The 13,536-nt window shown below is 39.1% G+C and overlaps 1 protein-coding gene across 1 annotated transcript; it reads left to right on the forward strand.

Annotated features, from left to right (window-relative positions):
- The first annotated feature begins 415 nt into the window (after positions 1-415).
- pwwp2b (PWWP domain containing 2B) lies at positions 416-10,586 on the forward strand. Its single transcript, XM_088422317.1, has 3 exons — positions 416-735; positions 3,017-4,730; positions 10,455-10,586. The coding sequence occupies exons 1-2, from the start codon at positions 596-598 to the stop codon at positions 4,728-4,730; spliced, it is 1,854 nt and encodes a 617-aa protein (XP_088278443.1). The 5' UTR covers positions 416-595; the 3' UTR covers positions 10,455-10,586.
- Positions 10,587-13,536: the final 2,950 nt, after the last annotated feature.

A 13,536-nucleotide genomic window follows, 5' to 3' on the forward strand; every position in this document is an offset into this window, starting at 1 on the left:
CCATAAAACCCTGACTTCAATCATGTTCATGTACTCACGTTCATGGTTTTCAATAAACAAACCTTAGGTTAATGTGAATGTTTAATACATAAATCAGTGAGTACAAAAACACAATGACACGAGACTAGATCAGCCTGACCGGAATTGCAAGGTTTAGCTAATATCGTTGTTTTTGTTAGGTAAGGTATATTTTATGTAAGCTGTTAGACACCCGATTCAAATAAACTGTAATACACCCTATTCAAATAAGTGTGCACAAATTTTGCCTGAAACATAGTTTAAAAATCCCGTGATGCTAACAAAACCGAAAACATTTGAGTTTGCCAATAATGACCGTGATCAAGTCAAAGTGAGACAGAGAAAGGGAAGGCCTTGTCTTGAGCGATTTTTCGCTTCTCCTGCTTGCATAGGCGGTGTGATGTCAGCGGTGGCAGTATTGGTGTAATTGACTTGGTAGGGGTGATGGCGTCATTTTATGCCCTGCTGTAGCCTCCTGCTTCAATAGCGAAGGGGAGACGGAGCTTTAGCCGACGCGACCGTGGCTCCCTTGGCCCGGATCGAGCACCGCCGAGCCGGACACCTCACCACGGGAAACATGGAGGCTGCGGCCGAGGAGCTGCTGGCCGGCTCTCGGCTACCTGTCACTATCGATCAAATAGTTAACGATACGCTGTTGGTGACGCTGACCTATCGAGAAAGGAGCTACACGGGGATATTACTTGACTGCAACAAAAAGTGAGTGTCATTTTTCTTATGTTCACTTTGATCATTTGTGGCTTAAATTAATTTGACTTAGCTCGCAGCTAATGGACCGAGGATGCTAACTAATAACGCAGGCTAGTTAGCCGACTGGGCCTCAATACGAAAAGCATATGGGTTATTGTAGCTGACAGTGTAGCTAACGTGCTAGCTTTCTAGCTAATCCCTCTATTTTCATTATAGCTGACAATAATACAGCCAAATGCGTCGTTTCACCGCCGCTGTATCGTGAATGTCAAGATAGTCGCCCCATTTATTGAGATCGGTCAAGGCTTTACATGAACAATAGGGAATACCACTGAGTTCAACTATAGCTTATTGTTAGCATTAATCATACAGATAAGCTCCTTCGTAATCAGTAAAAATAAGGATTGCCTGTACAGTATCCAATACATATGTAAAGTTTTAAAATATTGTGTTATGTAATGTTCACGTTCATCCTAACGATGGCCCTTTGACTTATATTTGAGGTGTTGTAGATAGGCTTGATTTTAAAAAGTCATCTTTTTCTATCTACAGATGGAGTAGAATATCAGGATGTAATGTGACCATGCAGTGGTGAAACATGATTTAACCGGCGTTTTCAAAGAGCAGAGCAGTTCATGTCTGATAAGATGTTTTGTCAGTTAAAAGTCAGCCCTTTAATGTGAGGGCCATGAAGAGTATACATTGTTGGCAAGTACCAATGTGTTATAATGTCTTCTCTGCTGTGTGTGTGTGTTTGTCTCCCATGTAAGCGTTTTTGTAAGCGCTGAGTACCTTTTAAAAGCTACTGGCGTTTTACTTTTGATAGATGAGCAAAATTATATGAGGACAGAGTTGCTCCCAAAGTGTGCAAAGATTGCTTTTCATATGATCATTAAGTTATTTTAATTAGGCCACGATTTAAGGTAAAAAATGTTGTCTTAATAACAAAACCTTAATTTTACTTAAGTTCATAATTTAATGTCATTGTTGAGACCTTAACTAACCCTGCATACAACATGAAATGTCCTCAAATTGAGCGATACACAATGTCCTTGTGGTGTGCTTGACCTGCCTTGCCTGCTCCTTGTCACAGGCAACAGCACTGTGTGTGTGCTGTCAAGTCACTGTTAAGGTGAGTCTTGTGGCTCCTTGGTGCCACATCAGTGAGGCAAAGAAAAGCATCAAGAGACTTTTATTCAGTGGCAACCTTCTCTTCTCAAGGGGATAACCAGCTCCCTAATTGCACACTAATGAATAATGTCATCACAAATAACCCCAAGTTGCCAAGAATGTGCTAAAAAAAAAAAACTCGGACTCCTCAAGAGTATACCCCAGATTCCCGAGTGATTTGTGTTTTGTATATTTTTTTTTTATTAATTTATTTTTTGCAGTGAAGTGGTTTGGGGATTAAGAGAGTGGGACTTCAGGGTGTTCCTTGGTGTATTTAAATTATTATGAAAACAACATAACATTGTTGCGGTCCAGCCATCCCAAATTTAGTTTTTGGACATCCATGTATGAAAATATTCACAAAAGAGTGACATTACAACTTCCATTTGGTGCAAAATACTTTGGTATTACACGTTTGTCTCCATAAGTGAAGAATTTCAAAATGCATGTCAAAGCAAGGTTGCAAAGTTTGTCCAATTGTAGTTGGACAATAGAAAAATACAGTAGATGTCTCTAATGAAGTCTGCTATAATACTCTTTTCTCAGTGCTTCTTTTTATTTTAATCCAGAATTTTGCGGTCCACGCTCAGAAATTGAGTATTATGAGATGCATTGTTCTCATTAGCGGTGTGCCTCGTCATACAATTAGACTAGTAAAATAATATGTGGAAAAAGAAAGTTAAGATTCTCTGTGGTTAATTCATTGCCTAACCTTAACAAATTAACGTAAAAATTCTCTCCCAGAACTACATGGACAAGTAATTGTTGGAAGTTAACAGTTCGGAAATGCAAAAAGTTATCTGTTATCAATATCAGTGGGTGGGGGGGGGGGGGGGGGGGGGGGGGTGGTTATTGTGCGTCCCTAATAACGAACGACCTCTCATGATATTTGCAAGGTGAGTTGTGACTAATAGTTGGTAGCCTGCTGAGCAACTGTGATTTCATTTTCAGTCAACAAGTTGCAAATTGGTCGCCCCTTGAGCGGGATGAAAATGCACGGATTTTGTTACTTAATTTTGGATTTTGTGTTTGTAATCATTTAGTGAACTTTCCTTCTTAAATACTACTACGTGTTTGATTTATTCTTTTTTTTTTTTCCCCCCTCTCTTTATCATTTCAGGACCGGGCTCTTCTGTTTGCCAGATTTTGCAACAAAGCCAGTCGACTTTCCGATATCTCAAACAACTTGCGAAATACCGGTTGTGGGTGAGGAGCAAGATTCCAAATCTTCGAGCCAGGAATCACAAAGACCAAAGGATGAAAATACTCTTCCCGAAGCTACTGCGCCTCCAATTTGCCCAGTTCCCACACCAGTGCCAACTGGACAGACGCCATACCCTCCTTATTTTGAAGGAGCCCCCTTCCCCCAGCCTTTATGGGTACGCCACAGCTACAGCCAATGGGTGCCACAGCCCCCTCCCCGACCCATAAAGAGGAAGAAGAGGCGGACACGAGAACCTGGCCGCATGACGATGAGTACCATCCGTCTGCGGCCGCGGCAGGTACTTTGTGAAAAGTGCAAAAACACCTTGAATAGTGATGAGGACAGCAAAGATGGCTTGAACAATACAAAGAACTCCAGGAAAGAAAATACACTACATAGTGACGATGACGGAGATGACAAAGATACACCTAATAAGCTTTCGAAGAAAAATGATGTTGTCGCAGCAAAGGACAATAAGAGAAGGGAAAACGGCACCAGCATTGACAGCAAACGCCTCAGGAAGGACAAAAGGAGTGAAGCTGAAGGGGAGAAGTTCCCTGGAGGTGACGTTATTCCCCACAGTCCAGTCATAAAGATTTCCTACAGCACTCCACAGGGCAAGGGAGAGGTCATGAAGATCCCTTCGCGAGTCCACGGTTCCGTGAAACCATTCTGTCCCAAGCAGCTAGCGCAGAATGGCTTGGGAGAGAACGGCAAGATACCTACTAATGCCACTAAGGAGCAAAGACACATTTTAGATGCTCGGCGGTCTGGTCTGACAGTATCCATTCCCAAACTCAAACTAACAAGGCCATTCACCACCGTGTGTCAGGATTTACCATCTCCAAATATCCGCCTGAGACACCCACAGAGGAAACACGGCGAGAGCGTGGTGGAGTACGAGGCGGAACTTGTCGGAGATGCCAGAAGACGAAGTCCAAGGGCACCGGGACCCTGCCTCGCCCACTCTGAGGACTCGGGCGAAGGCAAGAACTCTCTTGAGTTGTGGTCAGGGAGTTCAGGAGAGGAAGCGGATCGCGGCCACAGTGACCTAACACTTCTCATCAATTTCCGTAAACGAAAAGCAGATTCTTCTAGCCTGTCAGTTTGCAGCAGCGACAGCCTAGACGAGTCCAAGTCCTTCAGCTCGGATGGCACGACACCAGAGCTGTGCGATTTGGCACCGGGCGAAGACCTCTCCGTAACTTCATCTTCATTACCTTCTCGGGACGATTGCAAGACAGTGCCGCCGCTCACTGTGCGTTTACACACTCGCAGCATGACGAAGTGTGTGACCGAAGAAGGTCACGCTGTGGCGGTGGGAGACATTGTGTGGGGAAAAATCCATGGGTTCCCCTGGTGGCCCGCACGGGTCCTCAGCATCAGCGGCACACGTAAAGAGGAGACTGCCACTTGCGAGGCCCAGTGGCCCCAGGCAAAAGTGGCATGGTTTGGTTCTCCGACCACATCGCAGCTCTCTGTTGCCAAACTTTCACCCTTCAGAGAGCTCTTCAGGTCCCGGTTCAACCGCAAAAAGAAAGGGATGTACCGGAGAGCCATCTTGGAGGCAGCCAAGGCTGTTGGACACATGAGCCCGGAGATTACATCGCTACTTTCCCACGACACATAGGTTAGTTGATGCGCTGACAGCAGGTTAATGCTATGTGTATAAAGTAATTAACATACAGTATTTTAATGTATTTTTGTGCATTGATATTTAAGGGATCCTTAACTGGTACAACTACAACGTCAATAATTGGAAAAGTACTATTTCATGATCCGAAAAACTGAGTCTTGATTCACTTGGCATTTTGCATGGTAATCCATTTGACACATTGCACATGTTGAAAATGGATTATTAGAGTAACTTCAAAAGTTGACTGAAGCATAAGAGCACAATTCTGTGAAAAGCAAATCACTGGAACTTGCTACTTTGATATTGTGTTAAGTCAAGCGATGTGCGACTGTCAAATCAGTCTGCTAAACAAATCAGTTCTGCATTAAGTCTGTACGTATTAAGCTGAAATGTCCTGATTACATATTTTTTTGCATCCAAGTTCAAGTTTCTTGATTTTGCCTATCTTGCAGTATTCCTGGTCAATACCTACGCAATACATAAAATGGGAAAGGGTGCATCCAAATAACATAACAGTGATGCAGGACAAAGTAACAATGCCAACAATACATACATACATACTGGATTTTGTTTTAAATAATATAAATAAAAACATGAAATAAATAAGAAACGCAGATATCGCAAGTCATGCAGTAACAAACTAAAGATCTCTAATGGTCATTTAATCAATTTCAAACAGTACAGCTTTACAGATATGCTATGGGTGATCTGTAAGGGATGGGGCGGGACACAAATCTCTTGAGGCGAGATGTCTCATGAGGCGTGACAAGATTTTTGCTAAATTTGTAATATAAATTAATGCTTAGCATGTATATTTTTCACTTTTCAAAATATGTTCTTTTTACTAAAAACTAAAGTAAATATCTGTTCTCAAATGTAAATATAAAAGAAGTCAGGCTCACTTTTAAGCTACAACTGTGGTCTTTCCTCACTTAATACTCAATAGTTTTAACAAAATACTGTTAGCTGAGGTGTGTGTTTTTTTTCAGTGTTTACAAACCGTCTTTATCATATCTGCTAATATTTGACCATCATTTTCTTTAACTGGTAAACCAAAATATTGCCTCAGGTGATTTGAATGTAATCGGAACAACCTGTTTTTCTCTATTTTTTTAATATGGTTAAAAAAAATGTAAACACAGAACATCAATTAACACCGTTCTACTTAATTGCAAATGACCAACTTATGTATATATTTTTAATAATCAATATGTTGTTTGTTAAATATATATTGAATCAGCCTGGCTTGTTTCTGATCAAATTCACACTTCAAAATTACTGCGCCATTTCAACCTAATCTTCACTTAAGGAGTACAATATAGAATGGGCAGTAAAGTAGGTCCTTCATTAATTGTGCTTTTCTGACATTGTTTTTAAAGATTATAATTGAAACGCTCCTTCAATTATTACTATTATTTTTTTTCGAGAATTCCTCTGAGGTGATGGCCAGTTTACGTTGCTAGTAAAAACTTGAGAAAACCAAGCTCATTAGTACTAGTCACTAACTATATATAGCAGCTGACCCTGTGACTACTGACAGCCAACGTCTGGATATATGGTTCACCATCTTTGGCAAGGCAGTGAAATACTTGATAATGTTTGACCGTTCTGCATTTGGACAGGCTGCAGTCTTCTGTTGCTAGCAAAATAGTTGTTGGTGTGCATTCAAGGTGTCCAAATTGATGCAGTAATCGACACTTAATCAGTTGTCAAGATTAGCTAAAATTTGTTTCTAGACCCATTGTATTGTTTAGAATAGTCAAAGTAGTTTAATCTTAAAAAGACATTTGCAAACGTGCTTTTACTTTGGAACCAATGAACCAGTTTCAAAATGGTTGGTGTGTATTCATGATGTCTGATAATGCTCAATTTTTCATTTATTTTTTTTAACTATACCAGATAAACTAAAATAATTTGAAAATAAAGAGTATTTAGGGAAAATATTTTGTCATACACTTTTGATGCAAAATTCACTTTTAACAGATTATTAAAGTAATTGATAAATGATACATTAGAAGAATATCCGTCAAATATATATGTAGACAATACAATCAATGACGAAGTCTTACTTCCTTGTGTTCAGTCTCTCTGAGATCAGATTGTTCAGTGGCAAATTAAAAAAAAAAAATCTAATTCTGACTAGCAGTTCACGTAAGTGCCTTAATAGTCTGTATATATAGTCAGTGTATCTTGACCCCGAAGTAGATTATTTGTGGGGAAGGATTGCAGCAATGATGTAAGGTTTCAACTTGCTCTCAAATCCAGCAAGTTCTTTGGATTCATTATCATATAAGAAACAAAATGTTTCAAACAGTAACTTAGCCCTTTGTCGCCTCAACACGTCTTTACTGAGTAGTGATGCTTTTCAACTGGCAAATTGCAGGTGCTATTTCTAGTATTTGGTCAGTCAGGGTTCCAAGCATGCTGAGTCAACAACAAAATAGTCATTGCTGGCCACTCATTGGTTTAGAATAATTGTCATTGCGTGCCACTGTAACGTATAACTATACACTGAAAGAAATAAGTAGAATCATACCCACACCCAAAAAACGTACCCGTTTGCTATGTTTGAGCTCTGGACGCTGCAGGATTATCCTTAACATTATCACCTTTGCTGCAGTGGCCTGATATATTTGATTGTGCGTGTCTTATTGTGTGAAATATGGCATGGTTTCACAGAGGCAATGACCCCAAAAACACCCCTAAATCAGGGAGTTGAACCTGTGATGTTTGTTGAATCCATACATTTCAAATTTGTAATATCTGACCTGGTGTTTTAAAATCGTGCAGTCTAAAGGATTATCCTACTTTTGAAAAACATTTTCAAGTTCTCAGAAAAATGTCAGTTAAGCAGAAGTGCGATGCACATAATCTTGGGGGTGTTACGCTTAAAAATATCTTACCAGTGACTTGGCATTGTCAAATGTTAAGAACAATTAAAAAGCAAAATAAATGTATATATTTAGATAGTTATTATTAGTAAACATGGCACACATTTCTTAATGTACCAAATCAATATTTATAACAGATTGTGTTCAATGAGGGAAAAAAAGAGTTGTAATTTTAATATGGTGACACTATATTTTGCTCAATGTTATCATACCATCAGAATCTGATAATTAGCGCATGACAATTATCGTATATGTCATATGTATGTTCATGTGCAGCAGCAGCAAGCAAGATGCAAACAAGCTGATGTGAATCCCGTCCTTCGTGGCGGCAAAGTACCCTGCAAACAAGTAGCGCTTTCCACCAAAAGCAAAGAGGGGTCGCTAGCAATGCTAATCGCTGATGCGTAATGCAGTTGAGAAAGACACATAAATGCTTTGGTGTTCATTAGACTTCCCACGACAGTGTAGCCTACTCCTCAGCGCTTAACTGCAAATATGTATCACAATTAAAATATAAAAAAAAACATACTGTTAAAAAAAGATAGCGACATTAGCAATTTAGCAGAGGCACAAACAACAGATGAAGAGCTCAAGGTCAAAAGTAAACCTCAACCATTAATTTCTACTATTTTGTACCAGTACAGATTTGCGATTTACAGAATAAATGATCTAGAAATTACTATTACTATGCTATTTTAATCTAATTGAGGTTTTTTTGTTATATGTCAGATATCATGACAAAAGAACAAGCAGGTGAAGGAAAGGAAGCTGAGAAAACAAGTGATACTTTCAGACCCTTTTTAAACAGGCAATATTTCCCTTTTCACGTTTCAATTATGCTCAACTATGGTCATTTTGACGTACTCATCATTACTTACTGTAACATTAAGCACAAACGGTTTAATTAATGTAGCAATGTATGAGACTTTAAGGCCATTTTGCTAAAATATGAGAGGGATATATTCTGAAAAAAAACGTATGTTTTATATACATTCATACACATAATTGCATGTTTGTGATGCATTTTCACAAAAATCAGGAGATAATGACGAAAATACAAATTTGCAGCGGAGATGTCCATGTTGGGATTCCGGCATAAAGCTAAGACATAAGCCTGATTTTGTCAAAACTCATCACATTTATGCATGATATCAAGTAGAAGATAAGTTCCTGCTCGAGCTGGCCAATTAATCGAAGTTTAATCGCGATCACGATATTGGCTGCCATGATTAACTATGATAATCCTTGGCGGTATTAACATTTAAAAGGTCTGCTACTTATACATGTCAAATCAAGTGTTTTGTCATTCTTCCACCAGGGGGCAATTGCAAGGTTAAGATTTCATCAAGGTTAAGAAATAACAAGCAAGCAAATCCTGAGGCGAGAAGGGAGGCAGCGAGGCTTGGTTACGTCATTTTGGCAACCACACCCCTCTGTGCGGCGTCCGTGCGGGTACATTTTGTGAAACGCTTACCTTCCTGGAATTTCTTTACTGCGCGGGAAACAAGGCGGATAAAATATTGCCTGTGGAAGTTTGTCGGTACAAACACCTGATTCGGTTGAGAAAGACCACAGTGACCTAAATACTGTATGCAACTCCTGGCGAGCACGCTCACTGGGGAGACATGAAGAGTCTGTAAAAAAAAAAAAAAAAAAAAAAAAAAAAAAGCTTGGTAGACGCTGAAGTTTGCTTCACGACGTGCTCTCAAAATTTCAGCTTTCGTTTCCACCTTAAAAGCCTTTAGGTGGCAATGTCTCCCACGTTTGCATGATCAAAGCCTCTGCTTTTTAATCACCCTAACATATTATTTACCAGTGTGAAATGGTGTTGAGTTTATCACATGATTGCTTATACCATGCTAGCTGACGAATCAGACCCATTTTGAAAGATCCGATTGTCAAAAAAGTTGAATAAATTCAAATTGACTTCTAGACAGCAAATGAATTGAAATTTGCTTAAAAGTAAATGTGCTTGGTTGTAAGTAGGCTTTTTTTTTCATTGGTTTGCACTCAGCAAGTTAGATGTGTTGCCCCGTGTGCCAAGTTTTTGCCATGTCTTGGGTGAATGTTTTAATTATTTATTTATTTATTTTAGTTTTTTATTATTTGTAAATATCAAGCCTTGAAGCCTTGCTTATATACTGCTTGTTTAAAAAAAAAAAAAAAAAAAACGCAATAAATTGACATATCTGACAAACCATGGGAAATAATCTGGATTAATAGTCTTGGTTTCAATATTGACCAAAATAATCGTGATTATTAGTTTTTAGTTTTGACATAATCGTGCAGCCCTAGTTCCTGCCTTACTTTAATAAACAAAAACAAAAAATATAATAAAACAAAAATTTAAAAGGGATTGCCTCACAAAACCGCTAATCTCCTTTCAGAGTAAAAGTTTTTAATGTTTTGATGGTATGTCTTTTTCTGTCATTTTCAATTCAAATAATGCATGTTGCGATTATTGAAGCCGCTGAAGCTTGATTTTGGTTAACCAAAAAACGCAAATCGTATTTAAATCGTAGTAATTGTCAGATTATTTTTTTTCCTGAAATGTTTCAGCCCTACGACCGACCTATGCAGCTTTCATGAAGTAGAATGAAAAACAAAACTGAGCACACTTTGCATTTCTGAATGGCGAAAAGTCGTTCTTCCTGTTGCACAAAACAACCTTTTAACATTTATCCGATTTTTCTGTTGCGCCAAAAGGCAAAAAGATTGTTGCCCTATCAGAGCGACGTTGCAACTCTGTGTTGAAAGTTCCAAATAAGAGAATAAAAAAACTTGTCGGTTTGTTCATTGTCTATACTCTTTCCTCTTTCTTGTGCAGGATGCTGGGCGCTGAAGGGAGGTCTGCGAGGGCTTTTTATTTTTTTGTGATTTCTCAGACCCTGTCATCAAGCCCCAGGAGGGAGTATGTGCGGTTGCCTCGGTGACTATTTATATGCTGCCCCCCCCCCCCCCCCCCCCCCCCCCCCTGCCCCCTTCTCCTTTCGTTTCGTTTCTTTTTCACAAGGCCGTTGTAAAATGGCTGCCAAGGTAGAGGGATGTTTAGGATGTGTGAGAGAGAGAGAGGGGGGAAAAAGAAAGGACCATGCACCTCATGGTTTGCTAGGATTATTCCTGGTGTTTTTTTGTTTTTTCTACAATCATATTTCAATAGAACCGAACAATGAGCGACATAACAAGAACCAGAATGTATTTATTGTTATATTTTCAAACTGCATTTATTTGGAAAAACGTCCCAGTGTGCTGCTGTCATGACTCGCTGCGAGCACCGCCCGCCCACCGTTTGTACAAGGACATTTGACGGAAGGGTTCAAAAAGTCTTAAGCTTTTTTTTTTTTTTTTTGAAACAACCTAACATCTTCAAAATGTGAACAGCTCCATCCAGTGACAGTAGTAACTGTTCCTATTCTTGAGTGACCAGTGTTCCATCCGACATTACTTGCTTTAGTGCATGTTTATTCTGAAGGTCATCCTTTGTATGCCACCCTTTGCATTTCATTTTGAACTGTAGATGTGTCACCCCCTCCTCCTTTCCCTTTGCTTTTTCCCGTCGTTTGTAATTATTTAAAGCATTAAGAAAAAAAGCACTTTATCTGTACCTCGGTGGCCTGCTGTAAGCTCACTCTCTGAAACACGATTGCGAGATACAGCCCTGATAGGCAGCAGGGGTGTTATAAAATATTTGTGGTTGACTATCCATGGCCTTGGAGATAGGAAAAAAAAATCTTTTTCTTTTAGTCTTGTCTACATTTTTTCTGCTTTGGATGGTTGTGTACACTGTATTGTCCGCTCATCTACCACACACACTACAAAAATCCCACTGATATTTCCACTGGACAAACATGGGTAAAATATGTCAACACTCCCTATGCAGTATCAGTTAAAGCTTTACGATTGACTTTGGGAAGAATAAAATAACATGCTGTAAGAATACTGTGAATTCAACTGCTCGTAGTGTTGAAAGCAGCACTGTTTGGATAAGGGAGGGGCCAGAGGAAAGCAGAGACGGCTGCTGTTAAGCACAGTCAAAAAAACAGCTCACGGTCCTTCTAATTTCCGCCTGACTCCAAAAGCTTAGCTGTGATCAAGGCGGAAAAACGGCTCATTGATTGCCAACGAGGGAAGCAAGTTTTTTTTTTCTTTCTTTCTTTATAAGGGGAGCAGCCGACCACCATTGTGATGCTCAGTGCATTTGACTGCCATCAAGCCCGGCTCGTTTTCCAGGCAGCCTTACACAAGATTCTAAATGTATGTATGCCTGAGAGGGGAAATGTGTTCCATGTATGTGCAACATGGCTATCAACTGTTGCCCATATTGGTCAATGTTCTTGGCTACCTTGTTATCTTTTTTTTTTTTTTTTTTTACATGTACAGTGCATAAAATAAAATATACAAGCAATATCAGTGCTGTTGTGGATTGGTGTGGCTGTATTTCCTTTAAAGGTAGTATGTGTAATGTTTCGCATGCGCCCGTGGGAGCTTTACGGGCATTACGGTAAATGCAGCAATACAGACCCCTCCGGCTGTCTGTAGCTATAACAGACATGGCAACCTTCGGAGAGTGCCACCCCCCATGTAATCATTTAATGATAACTACTACGATTATATTTAAAACAGATATTTGGTTAACACATTTATTTGCACGTTCTTTAAATTTATAATTTATTCTTTTTCAATAAAAAATGATTCTAAATCTTACATATTGTTACTTTAAGCTGAAATTTGGTATTACTAAAACAAGTCTGTGCTAAAGTACTTTAATGTTTTATCAGGAAAAAACATGTTAAAATTATATTTGAGTTAAAAAAAAATACTGCTTTCAAGTTATGATTGAAAATGATTTCAAGACGAAAAGCAACAACCCCCCCAACCCACTAGTCTGAACAAATGATTCGGATTCATGTTGCCTTTGTGCAATATGAATTAAGCAGCAAAATTCACCTGTTTCATCCAGGTCTGGCCATCCTGCCACTTGCTATTGACCTCAGCTGGTTTCTCGGTTGGGTCATGTGACATTCTCACGCTGAAATGTGACTGGTCGTTATCTGAGAGCTGTGAGCATCTGTTATTTGTTAGGTGACGGCACGTGGCAAAATGCCAGCACCCCTGATGTGGATGAAAACTGCTGGATAGTGCAGCTTTTTATTATATTTTATTATTATTATATAATTAGAATTATTCACTTCCAGTCATTTTCAGAATGTTTACATTTTCGATATCCAGATGCTATTTTTTTCAATTATATATAAACACACCGAATCGACCATATAGACTGTCTTTTTCATTTTTAATCAGCATTAGAAAAAAAGATAGAATCACAAAATGCAGCCTTTCTTGCTAGTGTACTCAGACTTTGTTGATCTCATATTTAAAATGGTGTATCAGTAAAGTTCTCACATTTGACATTCACAGTGACGCAGATACTCCCCCGTCCATCCTCCTTGAAAAAAACGTTGACATTTGACAAGTATACTTGTCAATGACAGTGAATGAGTTCATTTATATTCCACAAACACATCCAGAGGCGCTTGTTTTGCTACTTGCCGAAAACGAGGTCCCTGAGGCTCAGGTTATTAAAAAAGACCAATCACAGCTCACCTGCTTTCTGTGTTTGGTGATGTAACTTTTGCGAGGTGAGACATGATTGGTTGTTTCCTGAGCAAGCGTGAAATAAATCATTATGGGTGCTATTTGCTGCTTGACAAACATAATATTAATCAGATTGCCATGTTTAGACTAATGAGGCTAAAAAAAATGGCCAGTGATCAGTCATTTAAAGAATAAAAAAAAAATCTTCAAATTGTTGTCTAGTACGAGTTGTACTCTTAGATTTTGTTTTCTTTTTTTGTAGATCTTCGTTTGCCATGCTGCAGGTCTTTTCGCAGCTTTCCTTGCTCAACCAC

Source organism: Hippichthys cyanospilos, chromosome 8, assembly GCF_059441005.1.
Source record: "Hippichthys cyanospilos isolate Australia breed blue-spotted pipefish chromosome 8, RoL_Hcya_1.0, whole genome shotgun sequence".
Taxonomy (NCBI): Eukaryota; Metazoa; Chordata; class Actinopteri; order Syngnathiformes; family Syngnathidae; genus Hippichthys; species Hippichthys cyanospilos.

What these genes read in the sequence shown, in the direction of transcription:
- pwwp2b (XM_088422317.1), top strand. Translation starts at nt 596, where the DNA reads ATGGAGGCTGCGGCCGAGGAGCTGCTGGCCGGCTCTCGGCTACCTGTC. An exon ending in TTACTTGACTGCAACAAAAA is followed by an intron (nt 736 to 3,016) that starts GTGAGTGTCATT and finishes TTATCATTTCAG; the next exon opens with GACCGGGCTCTTCTGTTTGC.